The sequence below is a fragment of the Podarcis pityusensis genome (assembly GCF_964106645.2).
Source record: "Podarcis pityusensis genome assembly, chromosome: 5".
NCBI lineage: Eukaryota > Metazoa > Chordata > Lepidosauria > Squamata > Lacertidae > Podarcis > Podarcis pityusensis.
In genome coordinates, this window is record NC_138032.1 from 25,996,524 (window position 1) to 26,011,465 (window position 14,942).

The 14,942-nt window shown below is 39.9% G+C and overlaps 1 protein-coding gene across 2 annotated transcripts in view; it reads left to right on the forward strand.

The window, feature by feature from the left end:
* PLOD2 (procollagen-lysine,2-oxoglutarate 5-dioxygenase 2) overlaps nt 1–14,942 on the forward strand; it is a 63,603-nt gene that overhangs the window by 33,211 nt on the left and 15,450 nt on the right. For both annotated transcript variants that reach the window (XM_081007934.1, XM_081007935.1), the window contains exons 4-10: nt 1,118–1,281; nt 2,796–2,908; nt 4,246–4,309; nt 5,054–5,151; nt 5,420–5,521; nt 6,681–6,806; nt 10,016–10,137. In XM_081007934.1, the coding sequence (XP_080864060.1) occupies nt 1,118–1,281; nt 2,796–2,908; nt 4,246–4,309; nt 5,054–5,151; nt 5,420–5,521; nt 6,681–6,806; nt 10,016–10,137 (789 nt within the window). The remainder of the gene's footprint in view (nt 1–1,117; nt 1,282–2,795; nt 2,909–4,245; nt 4,310–5,053; nt 5,152–5,419; nt 5,522–6,680; nt 6,807–10,015; nt 10,138–14,942) is intronic.

The window sequence follows — 14,942 nt, forward strand, 5'->3', positions numbered from 1 at the left end:
TGCAGATGCCTATTGCTGTCTTCTAGATTTACCAGGCATTCTTACAAGAAAACGAATGTTTTAAAATAATAATAATAAAAAAACCTTACTGTTTCTGAGACAAGACCACAAATGTTTCTTAGGACTTCTACTATGTCAAGTACAGGTGTGGAGAACGCAGATAATTTGGCCTATTTTTCTTTTTCCACTTCACCATATCTTTTGAATACAAACCAGTTTCTAGAGTACAAACCTCACTTAATTTAAAACAAACTTGGAAGAAGAAAAATGGCTTCTAATTGGTTCTTTCTGGCTGTCCCTGTGGTTGCCCTAAACCTCATCTAAAGGACTGAGGTAATAGTTGGCTGTTACTTTTTAGGGCATAGACAAACAGCTGGTGTTCTCCACATGTTGTTGTGCTACAACTTCCAAGGACCCTGTCTATTGGTGAAGCTGGCAAGGATTGAGAGAGAGAGAGCACCACATTGGCTATTCCTGGTGTAGTGTATAGGTAGTAGTAATAATAATAATTTTATTATTTATATCCCAATATGTTGCTTCTTGTGGAGGCTCATCTGTGCTCACTGCAGGAAACTAGATTTGCATACTTCAGTGTGCCCTATGTAAGTCGAAGCAAACTGGTTTTGTTGTGTGGTGGTGAAAGGAAGAACTGAAAAAAGGGCATCTAGTGAGGGTATTCTGGGAAGTGATACATGACAAGAAAATTAGTTTTCTGGAAGTACATTTTATGTTGTGTGAAAAGCTCAAATATAATGCACAAAATAACATGTCAAGAAAATGGAATAAACTGCAGTATGAATGCAGCCCAAGTGAATGGTATGGTGACAATTAGCCAGATTTTCGGAGTAAATGAATTGTATGCATCTCTTTGAGGTTGCATGCATCATCTTTTCTAAATAATAAAATATGCACATGAAATAACTTTTTGAAAATGAGATTTATTCTAAGTCTCTCTCTCTCTCTCTCTCTCTCTCTCTCTCTCTCAACGTGTGTGTGTGTGTGTGTGTGTGTGTGTGTGTGTATGTGTGTATACATACTCACTCACTCCTCTTTTGAATGTCTATGTTAAGCCTAGAAATGCCCTTAATGCTCATCTTTTTATCCCTCCAAACTTCAGCTATGATGTTATATTTGCTGGGGGACCTGAAGAGTTGTTAAAGAAGTTCCAACAAGCTAATCACAAGGTAGTGTTTGCAGCAGATGGATTGATATGGCCTGATAAACGACTAGCAGACAAGTACCCTGTTGTTCGCAGTGGAAAACGGTACCTTAATGCAGGAGGTAGGTAGTTTCATAAAAACTGTTTGATTTATTTCACAATATTTATTTAATGCTTGATCATAATGAAACTTCAAAAACAGTTGACAAAACATATTCTTTAGTGCTGATGGTGTTCCTTCTGCTTCTGGAGAGTCTGTGGCAGGTGGCCAGCCCAGAGTTCAGTTGGTAGAGCATGAGACTCCAGGTCATGAGTTTGAGTCCCACATTGGGCAAAAAGATTCCTGCATTGCAGGAAGTTGGACTAGATTATCCCCGTGGTCCCTTCCAGCTCTACAGTTCTGTGATTCTATATTCCAGATATCCACCCACTGAAAACTAGATGTTTTCTATTTATCCAGGGCAGGACTTATCTAGCAGCTAATGAACTCTGACATACTCTCACACTTTGATGCCATTCTTAAAGCTCTCCACATCATGTTGGACTAAAACTCACATCACTCCTGACTCCATGGGACATGCTGGCTGGAGATTATGGGAGTTGGAGCCTAACATTACCTGGAAGACCACAGATTCCACACCACTTCTTCTTCTTCTTTTTAATTTATTTATATTTTCAAATTTATATATTTCATTAATTTTACAATCATTTTAACATTTCAAAGTTTGACTTCCTTCCCTCTCTTTCTGCAGTTCCTTCAATTTATTTTTTAATATCTTCTGCATATCCAACTTCATTTAATTTGCTCATTTGATTATCTACTTTAAATAGATACTCTTATGAAACTACAGGTTATTACAATAATCCTGCCAATGTTTTTATCTGTTTGCAATTTATCTATAAATATTCAATAAACCATTTCCATTCTTTTATTAAAAGTTTGTTATCTTGATTTCTTATTCTTCCGGTAATTTTTGCCATTTCTGCATATTCCATACATTTTTGTATCCATTCTTCCCTTTGGGACTTCTGCTTCTTTCCATTTTGGGGCAAGTAGCATTCTTGCCGCTGTAGTAGCATACATATAGTATGGTAGCATACATATATTTAGGTAGTTCTGTCTCTATAGTTCCCAAAAGGAAAGGTTCTGTTTTTTTCAAAGGTTATTTTGAACATCCTTTTCAATTCATTATATATCATTTCCCAGTATGCTTTAATCTTACTACAAGACCATCACATATGATAAAAAGAACCTTCTTTCTCTTCACATTTCCAACACTTGTTTGATTTAGATTTATACATTTTTGTTAGGTTACTCAGTGTTAGATACCAATGTTATATCATTTTTATATCATTTACGTGCTGTAAATTTTATATCCATATTCCACAATTGTTCCCATGCTTCCATGTCTATATTATAACTGATATCTATTGCCCAGTGTATCACTGAGGATTTTACTTGCACAGAGATTCAGGGAAATTGTACTAAGACAGGTATCTGGTCATAAATGGATGGGAAAACTTTATCTAGTTTCATCTACTGGGACTTCCTGAAGTTAGATGTTCGGTGCAAGCAGCTCATTTTCAAGTGGAAACAGTGATGTCTTTAGTTAGTTCAATCTATGGTCTCTTTCAGGATTTATTGGATATTCTCCAGCTGTAAACAGTATTGTGCAACAATGGAACCTCCAAGATAACGATGACGATCAGCTTTTTTATACAAAAATCTATATCGACCAATTAAAGAGGGTATGTTGAACCACTTTATGAATCATTTTTATGACTCCTAGAGTACATCAGCTTTGCACACAATTGTGAAAAATGAGTGATGAACCAAGCTAAAATTCTGGCTATGTTTAGGTCACTTGAAAGAATGATTCTATCTTCTATAAATATCCTATATTAGCTCAAATGGCATCTACAAACAAGAGGGTTTGGATGCAGGGTTTTGGAAAATTTTGGAACCCCAAAATTTCAAGATTTTTCATTGGGATGGAATTCTTTTTTCCAATGATGACTGTGCATGTTCAGTGGCCAGGTGGAATGCTGGCAGATTATGTGGCGGGGTTGCATATGGGAGTATTCTAGAAAAGGACCTGGTCAATAGGAACCTGGACAAGAACACCCCTCACTGTAACATTTTGTTGTAGGTTTGATGTGTTTAGTTTCATGCTGTCATCCGCCTAAATTAGAGGTAGGCTGCCTAAGGACTTTTGGACATCCAGGAAATAAACTCCTGCACAATTCCAGTATTACATGGGTGTTGTATTGATTTTAGTGGAGATTTTAGCAGATCTTTGGGTGAGAATTCTATTGCAGTGGTCCCTTTGAAGAACATGGTTTGCTGCTCGTTCTCTTTTTTTTCAAAGCAAGGCACAAACAAGAAATTCAATATGTATAGCAGCAACATCTGAAGTCACCCAAATTGTTCTGTATATATCCTGGTATATTTCCAAATTTTCTTTATTTCAAGCTGTTAATGTATTAGTGTCAATTGGCAGCTCTTCTCCTATACCGCTGACTCATCATTCTTTGAGAAGTCATGAACTTAATTTGCTTGGCTTACAAAACAGAAAGCAAGCCTTTGTTTGTAGGATGATAGAAACCGTTGGCTAAATGAATTGTATGTTCTTGACGAGGGACAGATCTGTATGACACGCTGAACTATGAAGATATATGAGGGATTGGGAAACATCTGGTATAAGAATTAAGGATATTAAAATGAATTGTCAGCGAAAACATCCAGTCATGTTTGCAGATAGTTTACATTTGTCAAGATGGTTAGAATTCTGTTTGTAGAGTGGTACCTCGGGTTACATACGCTTCAGGTTACAGACTCCGTTAACCCAGAAATATTGCTTCAGGTTAAGAACTTTGCTTCAGGATGAGAACAGAAATTGTGCTCCGGCGGCATGGCAGCAGCAGGAAGCCCCATTAGCTAAAGTGGTGCTTCAGGTTAAGAACAGTTTCAGGTTAAGTACGGACCTCCAGAACGAATTAAGTACTTAACCCGAGGTACCACTGTACTGCCCTTGATTTGATTTTATAATGCCTCATTTAGCATATTTTATATACTTACATTTTAGGAACGCATTAATATCACGTTGGATCACAAGTGCAACATTTTCCAGACTCTCAATGGAGCAGTTGGTATGTATTCTGAAGTGTCTATTGAGTGATGAAGGATATGTCTCTCAGATTTCTTCCTTGCCATTTCTGCATTACCTATTATATAATACAATACATCCAAGGGGCTTTCTGTACATTTATACTTCATATGGAATTAACATCAAGTGGAGATTGGTTACAGGCCCCCTGGCTTATGTAGTCTTTCATTGGCTTCCCAGTGGGAGAACTGACTGACCAACTGGAAGATCATGTAGTTATTTGAACATTGGATCACTCCTCATCCCAGAAAAATAAAACCTAGAAAGATATTCCAGCTTTTTTCTCCCCACAATAGAAGTAGGCAAAGGAGAGGGAGAGAGGTGGCAGAAGAAAGTCTGCCTCCACTGTTTCCAGAACAGCCCTGAGGGGAAAAGATTGTATCTGGACAGGCCCTGACTTACAACAAGTGTTGGGAAATAGTCACCCAGTTCCTCTGAGGAAGCAGGAGGCCCCATTGTCATAAATATGATCTTGGGATAGGAATAATAATGATATTTAAAACAAACAAACAAAATATTGTGGTTCTTATTTGGCAACTGGAAATGTTCCTAGTGAACGTAGAAATTAACAGCCTGTGGATCGTAGACTGAAATGACAGGAAATATGGAGATCTTTTTTTTAAAAAAAATAAAAATGGATGCTCAGGGAAATGCAAAGAATGCTGTGAGAGTCTTGTTTGAGTAAACTACAGATGATGTATCTTTAACTTCCTGTGGTGGGCTGCAGATGAAGTGCTCCTGAAATTTGAAGATGGAAGAGCCAGAGCGAGAAATTCACTGTATGACACTTTGCCAGTCACTCTCCATGGAAACGGCCCAACCAAAGTGAGTGACGGTGACTTCGTTTCAGCTAAGTTTTTTATTTATTTAATGATACTGGGATACTAGCAGCCTACTGAGGATTAGTTGACAGTGGCAGTAGGGTAGAATTATCACATTCTGTTTCACCCCTGGTTTCCACTCATTTAAGTTGAGTGAGCACAACAGCAGAGCCTTGTGGAACTGGCCTTTAATTGAAAGGTACAGAAACAAGATTTTATTATACTGCTGAATTAATTAGGGCTGTTTTCCCCCCCCTACCTCCCAATTGTAGCTTAATCTCAATTACTTTGGAAATTATATCCCTAATGGCTGGAACCGTGAAACTGGATGTGGTGCCTGTGATACAGATTTATTAGACTTCTCCACACTTGATGTAAGTATCTGTTGCATGCGGCTGAATTCTTTCAATGTTGAGCTACATATTGATCGTCATGGCATTGTCTACCTCCTTGTGCACCTGAACTGTTGCTCCAGCTTCTCCCTCCTTGCCTTTATCAACCCTTTCCATCCTGCTACCACCTACCTTTCCCTCATCTTCACAGGTTTCTTCCAGGCCCTTCATGCCCATATTTAGTTTTGGTCTGAATCACTTAATGCTTCACAGTTTCCAGATGTTTATATAAAGTGTCTGGTACAGCGGTAGAAACATATTTTTTTTGTCTTTTTGGCACATGTTTGTGCAGGTTACAGTACATTCTTGGTCTTCATTGATTCAGATAATATACGAAATGTTTTTCCTGGCACTGACAGCTAGTTATGATTCAAAGTATCATTTTTGGGGGGAAATAGCTGACAAAGCTTTTTTGCACTCACTCAAAGAGAAACAACTTCTAGCTGACATTTCATAGACATCATCAAATCTTACACTACATATGCAACCGTCAGGATTCTTACTGGCTAATTGGATTGTTAAGCTTATTGGCTATGCGTTTGCAGTCCACTGTAATTCCTGGCAGCAGTTCTTCCATCAGTGTCAGGGGTAAGATAACTCCTGAATGCCATCTGGGTCAGCTACATTGGCAGGCTACCATAGTCTTCAGGAAAAAACCTGATCCCATAAGAACTTTAGAACTCCAGGAAACTATTTCCATTGTTCCAAATTCTCAGTGAGTTTTCCCACCCCATCCTTCACACTCTACCTCTTAGTTATTATATATTATGATTACATCATTAATACACTTATATACAGCCTGAGAAGTGTCATAGCTCAGTGGTAGAATATCTGCTTGTTTTCAGGAATATGGTTATAGGAATGCAGCATAAAACTTACTAATTTCTCAGACAGCATTTTGCTCACTTATTTCAGGAGGAATTTCATGGATTCTTATTGTATCATTTCATTTCAGCTATTAGTATCTCAAAACAGCAATTAAAAGTGTATTCAGAGTTATAACTTGTGTAAAACTGGAGGTGATTTCCCAAGATATATAATATGGATCATTTTGGTTAAATGTAAGATTGTTCATACTGTTTTAAACTTTAAAGTAAAAGCTTTTCGTGGTTTTCTTTTATTTTTGTGCACTTTTTTTAAGGAGATTCCAACAGTAACAATTGGTGTTTTCATTGAACAACCAACTCCTTTCCTGCCTAAGTTTCTAGACAGATTGTTGACTCTGGACTATGCAAAGGAAAAAATTACCCTCTTCATTCACAATAATGTAAGTACTTTAGGTGGTAATTGAACAGTTACATTTGTAAATTAGTTAATGAAGTTGGTCTAGTTATGTAGATTGACAACAAAGTTAAGTTCTTAAACATTTAAATGGATCTCTTATTACAGAACAATAATGTGTGTGTACATATATGTATACACATACATACATGTATGTACATGCACACATGTTCAGAATAAAATTTCATCAAAAGCATGTTAACATCTCCATTCTTCCTCAGTTCAGTACTGTTTATAAGACATGCAGCTATGCCACCATGACTTAAACTACTTGTTCTTTTGGTTTTTGAAAGTGGTGGAATTACACCATCTACCAATAAATATTAAATAGCTCCTCCAAATAATTTTTAAGGGCAGCTGTTAAAGCTCCTGTGTTTTGGCATCAATAAGTATAATCAAAGGGAGGAATGTTGGTGTGTGTTGGGGGTATAGCTCCTCACTTGTGAAAGAGCATTTTATTTGGACTGTTCCTTGTGTGGCCTCTAGATGCTTTTCTCCAGTTTATTTTCCAGTATACCTTCAGATATGAAAGTTTCCCTCTTTCTTTCTCTCTCTGCTGCCCCCCTTCTTTTTATACCATGGATGGGGAACCAATGGCCCACAGGCCTAATTTCCCATGAGGCCATTTCCCATAAACCACGCCCACCTCTTCAACCCTTGATGTCCAATGGGAAGGAGGTAAAGGCATGACCTTCACTTTGAAGTCCATTTCTAAATGTTTTCAGTAGAAGACAAGGATCTTTGCCAAATGGGTTAAAAAGGTTCCTCATCTCTTGCTTATCCCTTCCATTTAACTTCACTGTCACCTATTCCTCATAGAAAGTATACACAGCTCAGGCCACTGCCTCTGAATACCAGTTGTTGGAGACTACAGGAGGGGAGAATGATCTTGTGTTCAGATCCTACTAGCAGGTTCCCTCAGACATCTACTGAGAGAACAGGATGCCAGGCTAGATAGGCCATTGGCCTGATCCAATAGGCGTATTTTACATTTTTTGCTTATTTTGTCCGAATAAGTTTAGGGTAATCAATATTCAGAGGGGAGCAAGCAATGACTGGTGAGGCAGTTCACAATGCGGTATCTGGTGGCAACTGCATGGCAATAGAGAGGGAGAAGAATTCTCTTAACTTTATACAGTGGTACCTCGGGTTACATATGCTTCAGGTCACATACGCTTCAGGTTACAGACTCCGCTAACCCAGAAATATTACCTCGGGTTAAGAACTTTGCTTCAGGATGAGAACAGAAATCATGCTCTGGCGGCGCGGCAGCAGCAGGAGGCCCCATTAGCTAAAGTGGTGCTTCAGGTTAAGAACAGTTTAAGGTTAAGAACAGACCTCCGGAACAAATTAAGTACTTAACCCGAGGTACCACTGTAATTGCTGAGAAGTAGAGAAATGGGTTGCTGCAGCTGCACCATTCAAGTGTATGGCTGGATACTCACACCTGATGACTTCAGGCACCTGCACCCAATATGGGGCAGTTTATCCACCCGGCAACAGTATGCTTACATAGGGTTGACCGCAGCTTGTCCAACACCATTCCCTGTGTTCTGTGGAATTGATGTTTGTGTGCTGCCACACCTAAAAAAAGGTTGGTCCAATGAAAGACCTTGCTTAGGTTACATCCCAATTTATTCATCAGCAAATAATGAATTATGGAGAACTGTTGCTATTCATTTTTACAAATGCAAACAATTCTATATATACACTGAGGCTTGCAACTCAAATAGAGTCACAAAACTGAAAACAAACAGTTTTATAAATTTATGCCTGGCACAATTTCACATATTTTTTACTGGCTAACTAGTATGGATTTAGTGGTTCAGGGAAGGTACTGAAATAGTTTTACACCCCCCCCAAAAAAAACCCCTAGATTTTAGAGCTTATCCAATGAAACTGAATTTTCACAAGCAATGGGAAATCACTTTTTAATTACTCTGATTGATGTGTAAAAAGATAAGACCTCTCTAGGAATAATAAATCCCAGTTAGGGAATATTTAATATGTAGTGTCACTCTATAGTATAGAAGGTAATGCCATGGGCAAAAGATCACAATCATATATTCTACATTAATTAAGAAAAACTGGCTACACCCTTCCGTTTCCACTCACCTTCTTTTAAGAATAAGAAAATCCAATACATTAACAGCTTAATGTTATGCATGTCTACTCAGATTTACTCCCACTGTGTTCAGTGGGGCATACACTCAGGTTGAGCTGTTACAGGATTGTAGCTTAAGGAGTTAACACATCTGTAAAATAGCAGGAGTGACCTAAAATAGTAGCTGATCTTGGGCTTGTTTATTCTGCTGCTAAATTTCCAGTGTTATTTTTTATGGTGACGGTTCCTGCTGATTATCATAATATTTTTAGTAAGTGCTAACATCCAAGTTCAAAGTGGAACTTATTTGAGGCGAAATAATATTTAAAGAGGAACTCTGTAAAGGTGGACTGACTTTCTGAAATGATTGTTGCTCTTCTTATTTTTTCGCCATCATTATAAAAATGAGTAACTATATTAAATCACTTGTCAGAGATCTAGTTGTGTTATAGGCGCGTTGCAGCTAAAACAAAGTATTTTAAAATGTTATTTCCTCTAGCACCTTCTTTTTTCAGGTATGCTATTTTCCTGTCACTGGGCTGTGTGCTCTTCTGATTCTTTTTTTGCTTGCTAAACAAAATACCATATTTTTCTGTGTATAAGACTAGGTGTTTTTTTTAACCAAAAAGTTAGGTTTGAAATTGGGGCTCGTCTTATACATGGGTAGTGCTGAGGGGTGTTTTCTTAATTTGGGATCCCCCAAAATAGGGGGTGTCTTATACACGGAAAAATACGGTATATCTTCCTCTCCTCTGGGTCTCTTTCTCTTACTATTCCTGATTTCTGGTGTCCCTGGTGGAAACAAGCATGTGTATTGGGAGGGGAGGCATTCCTGCCTGGGGCTCCACCACCAATCTGTGCGCATCTGTTTCAGTGTCCGAAGCAAGTCTATGCAACTAGCCTTACTTTGGACCTTGAAACAAATGTCTGTAGGTCAAGGATGCCCTTCTGTGGAGGTATGGTGAAGGCACCTGCTACACCTCTATGGAGAATTTATACCACAGGCTAGTACTGGACTGCTTTGTTGCATGTTTAATTTTTACACTCTATTACCAATTTCTCATTTATTAATTATTTCATTACTTTTTCAGGAAGTTCACCATGAAAGACATATCAAGACGTTTTGGGAAAAAGCCAAGCACATGTTCAAAACGATACAAATTGTGGGGCCTGAAGAATTTCTGAGTCAAGCTGATGCCAGGAACATGGGAATGTAATTTTATTTTTAACGATTTATCTCCTCAGATCTATATATGGACAGGAATGAAATGTGTAGATTTAGACGGGAAGATGTCTAATTAAAATGAACACACAACCAAATCATTGATGCAGTGGCCCCAACAATGTATTGTGTTTATGAGCAATTCCTGCTGCTTTCTTGTAGGGCTGTTGCTTGTTGGCAAAGATTTAATGATCCATCATTGAGACTTCCAACATATGTTTTTAGAGTGCTGAGACTAATAGTTCATGTTGAAACTCAGCAGATGTTGTAGATTATTCATCGGCTTCTCTGTTAAGATCATTATTTTATTTTTAGGTGTTTTTTTTTTTTTTAAGAAGGTTGGCTAACTTCTTTTAAAATTCAACATCTAGCATTTACATTCAAGTAATGCAAAATAGCCCCTTCATGGATCACTGCCTTGCCGTGGCGAAGGGGCTTGAAGAACTCAGAGAAGCTATGAACTATGCCGAGCAGGGCACCCAAGATGAACGGGTCATAGTGGAGAGTTTTGACCAAACGTGATCCACCTGGAGTAGGAACCGGCAAGCCACTCCAGTATCCCTGCCAAGAAAACTCCATGGACAAAGACAACAGGCATATAAAAGTTATGACGCTGGAAGATGAGCCCCTCAGGTCGGAAGGTGTCCAACATGCTACTGGGTAAGAGCGGAGGACAAGTACAAGTAGATCCAGAGCTGATGAAGCGGCTGGGCCAAAGCCAAAAGGACGCTCAGTTGTGGATATGCATGGAAGCGAAAGGAAAGTCCAATGCTGTAAAGAAAAATATTGCATAGGAACCTGGAATGTAAGAACCATGAACCTGGGTAAGTTGGATGTGGTCAAAAATGAGATGGCAAGAATAAATATTGACATCCTGGGCATCAGTGAGCTAAAATGGACGGGAATGGGCGAATTCAGTTCGGATGACTATCATATCTACTACTGTGGGCAAGAAATCCGTAAAAGAAATGGAGTGGCCCTCATAGTCAACAAAAGAGTGGCGAAAGCTGTACTGGGATGCAGTCTCAAAAATGATAGAATGATCTCGATACGAATCCAAGGCAGACCTTTTAACATCACAGTAATCCAAGTTTATGCACCAACTACTGGTGCTGAAGAAACTGAAATTGACCAATTCTATGAAGACTTACAAGACCTTATAGAAGTGACACCAAAGAAGGATGTTCTTCTCATTATAGGGGATTGGAATGCTAAAGTAGGGAATCAAGAGATAAAAGGAACAACTGGCAAGTTTGGCCTTGGAGATCAAAATGAAGCAGGGCAAAGGCTAATAGAGTTCTGTCAAGAGAACAAGCTGGTCATCACAAACACGCTTTTCCAACAACACAAGAGACGACTCTACACATGGACATCACCAGATGGGCAACATCGAAATCAGATTGATTATATTCTCTGCAGCCAAAGATGGAGAAGCTCTATACAGTCAGCAAAAACAAGACCTGGAGCTGACTGTGGCTCAGATCATCAGCTTCTTATAGCAAAATTCAAGCTTAAACTGAAGAAAGTAGGAAAAACCACTGGGCCGGTAAGATACAATCTAAATCAAATCCCTTATGAATACACAGTGGAAGTGAGGAACAGGTTTAAGGATTTAGATTTGCTGGACAGAGTGCCTGAAGAACTATGGGTGGAGGCTCGCAACATTATACAGGAGGCAGCAACTAAAACCATCCCAATGGAAAAGAAATGCAAGAAAGCAAAGTGGCTGTCCAACGAGGCCTTACAAATAGCGGGGGAGAGAAGGCAAGCAAAATGCAAGGGAGATAGTGAAAGATACAGGAAATTGAATGCAGATTTCCAAAGAATAGCAAGGAGAGACAAGAAGGCCTTCTTAAACGAGCAATGCAAAGAAATAGAGGAAAACAACAGAATGGGAAGAACCAGAGATCTGTTCAAGAAAATCGGAAATATGAAAGGAACATTTCGTACAAAGATTACCATAATAAAGGACAAAAGTGGTAAAGACCTAACTGAAGCAGAAGACATCAAGAAGAGGTGGCAAGAATACACAGAGGAATTATACCAGAAAGATATGGATGTCTCGTACACCCCAGGTAGTGGGGTTGCTGACCTTGAGCCAGACATCCTGGAGAGTGAAGTCAAATGGGCCTTAGAAAGCACTGCAAATAACAAGGCCAGTGGAAGTGATGGTATTCCAGCTGAACTATTTAAAATTGTAAAAGATGATGCTGTTAAGGTGTTACACTCAATATGCCAGCAAGTTTGGAAAACTCAGCAGTGGCCAGAGGATTGGAGAAGATCAGTCTACATCCCAATCCCAAAGAAAGGCAGTGCCAAAGAATGCTCAAACTACCGCACAATTTCACTCATTTCACATGCTAGCAAGGTTATGCTTAAAATTCTACAAGGAAGGCTCAAGCAGTATGTGGACCGAGAACTCCCAGAAGTGCAAGCTGGATTTAGAAGAGGCAGAGGAACCAGAGACCAAATTGCAAACATGCACTGGATTATGGAGAAAGCTAGAGAGTTCCAGAAAGACATCTACTTCTGCTTCATTGACTATGCAAAAGCCTTTGACTGTGTCGACCACAGCAAACTATGCCAAGTTCTTAAAGAAATGGGAGTGCCTGATCACCTCATCTGTCTCCTGAGAAATCTCTATGTGGGACAAGAAGCTACAGTTAGAACTGGATATGGAACAACTGATTGGTTCAAAATTGGGAAAGGAGTACGGCAAGGCTGTATATTGTCTCCCTGCTTATTTAACTTATATGCAGAATTCATCATGCGAAAGGCTGGGCTGGATGAATCCCAAGCCGGAATTAAGATTGCTGGAAGAAATATCAACAACCTCAGATATGCAGATGACACAACCTTGATGGCAGAAAGTGAAGAGGAATTAAAGAAACTTTTAATGAGGGTGAAAGAGGAGAGCGCAAAATATGGTCTGAAGCTCAACATCAAAAAAATGAAGATCATGGCCACTGGGCCCATCACCTCCTGGCAAATAGAAGGGGAAGAAATGGAGGCAGTGAGAGATTTTACTTTCTTGGGCTCCATGATCACTGCAGATGGTGACAGCAGTCACGAAATTAAAAGACGCCTGCTCCTTGGGAGAAAGGCGATGGCAAACCTAGACAACATCTTAAAAAGCAGAGACATCACCTTGCCAACAAAGGTCCGTATGGTAAAGGCCATGGTTTTCCCAGTAGTGATGTATGGAAGTGAGAGCTGGACCATAAAGAAGGCTGATCGCTGAAGAATTGATGCTTTTGAATTCTGGTGCTGGAGGAGACTCTTGAGAGTCCCATGGACTGCAAGAAGATCAAACCTCTCCATTCTGAAGGAAATCAGCCCTGAGTGCTCACTGGAAGGACAGATCCTGAAGCTGAGGCTCCAATACTTTGGCCACCTCATGAGAAGAGAAGACTCCCTGGAAAAGACCCTGATGTTGGGAAAGATGGAGGGCACAAGGAGAAGGGGACGACAGAGAATGAGATGGTTGGATGGTGTTCTTGAAGCTACCAGCATGAGTTTGATCAAACTGCAGGAGGCAGTGGAGGACAGAAGTGCCTGGCGTGCTCTGGTCCATGGGGTCACGAAGAGTCGGACACGACTAAACGACTAAACAAAATGCAAAATAGTAATAGTAATAAAGCAATTGTAAAAGACATTTTAAAAAGCAGAAAGACTAGCAATAAAAATAGGGAAACAGCAGGTATAAAATAAATCATCTATTAGGAGTTCAGGATGATAAAACTGTCTTGATCTGGCACCAAGAAGCTAACAACATAGGCATCAGCTGTGCGCCTCTAGGGCAGGCATCCCCAAACTCGGCCCTCCAGCTGTTTTGGGACTACAATTCCCATCATCCCTGACCACTGGTCCTGTTAGCTAGGGATGATGGGAGTTGTAGTCCCAAAGCAGCTGGAGGGCTGAGTTTGGGGTTGCCTGCTCTAGGGAAACTGGTCCAGAACTGGTCCGCACCACCAACCCCCCTCCCCAAACTACTCTCTCCAATCTCTACCCATCTCTAACAGTGTTATGTGGGCTGCCCTGATCAGATAAGTAAGGCACCTGTTATCATGCTTGTGAGCTGTCGTTTTCTTCTTTCCAAGCATTCACTGCCCTGCACACCTTGATCCTGTGAATTCTTGCTGCCTCTCCCAAGGCCCAGACACTTGCCTCTGGGATGTGAGAAGCTAGTTGCAATTCTAACAGGTGAACACTGCCAGGTCTCAACAGAGTGTCTTTTTGCTGTGGAGTGGGGCTGCGTCCTGGAAAAAAATTCTATGTGGCTTTCACTCTCAAACAACCTTTCCACTGAACAGAATAGCTCCCTCATCATTGTATGACCTGCAACATATGTTTGGGATGATAACATACAGCTGGTTCGTCTTTCATTGAAAGGTTGCACCACGGGGGGGGGGGGGGAGATCCAGCTGTTATAAATTATGAAAGTTCTGGGAACGAGAATGTTCATAGCCTTCAAAATGATCTATGTTCCATAGCTTTTATAATCAGATCCCGGTATCACATCTCTTTGTCTCTCGCGCACATACATGTGCACTGGATTGGCCATTTACTTTAACAGTGCAGCACAGCCATTTAATATCACATTTTATTTTCCAACAGAATTCCCTGGTATTAAACCAGCCAACTATTTACGTCAGTATTTTGTTAACATCCACACCTTAACTGCAATAGGGTCATCTATTGGGGCTCAAGCCCATGACTCTGGGATTAAGAGTCTCATGCTCTCCCAACTGAGCTATTGAGTGAGGCTCCAGTCCAATAGTAAAACAGTAAACTAG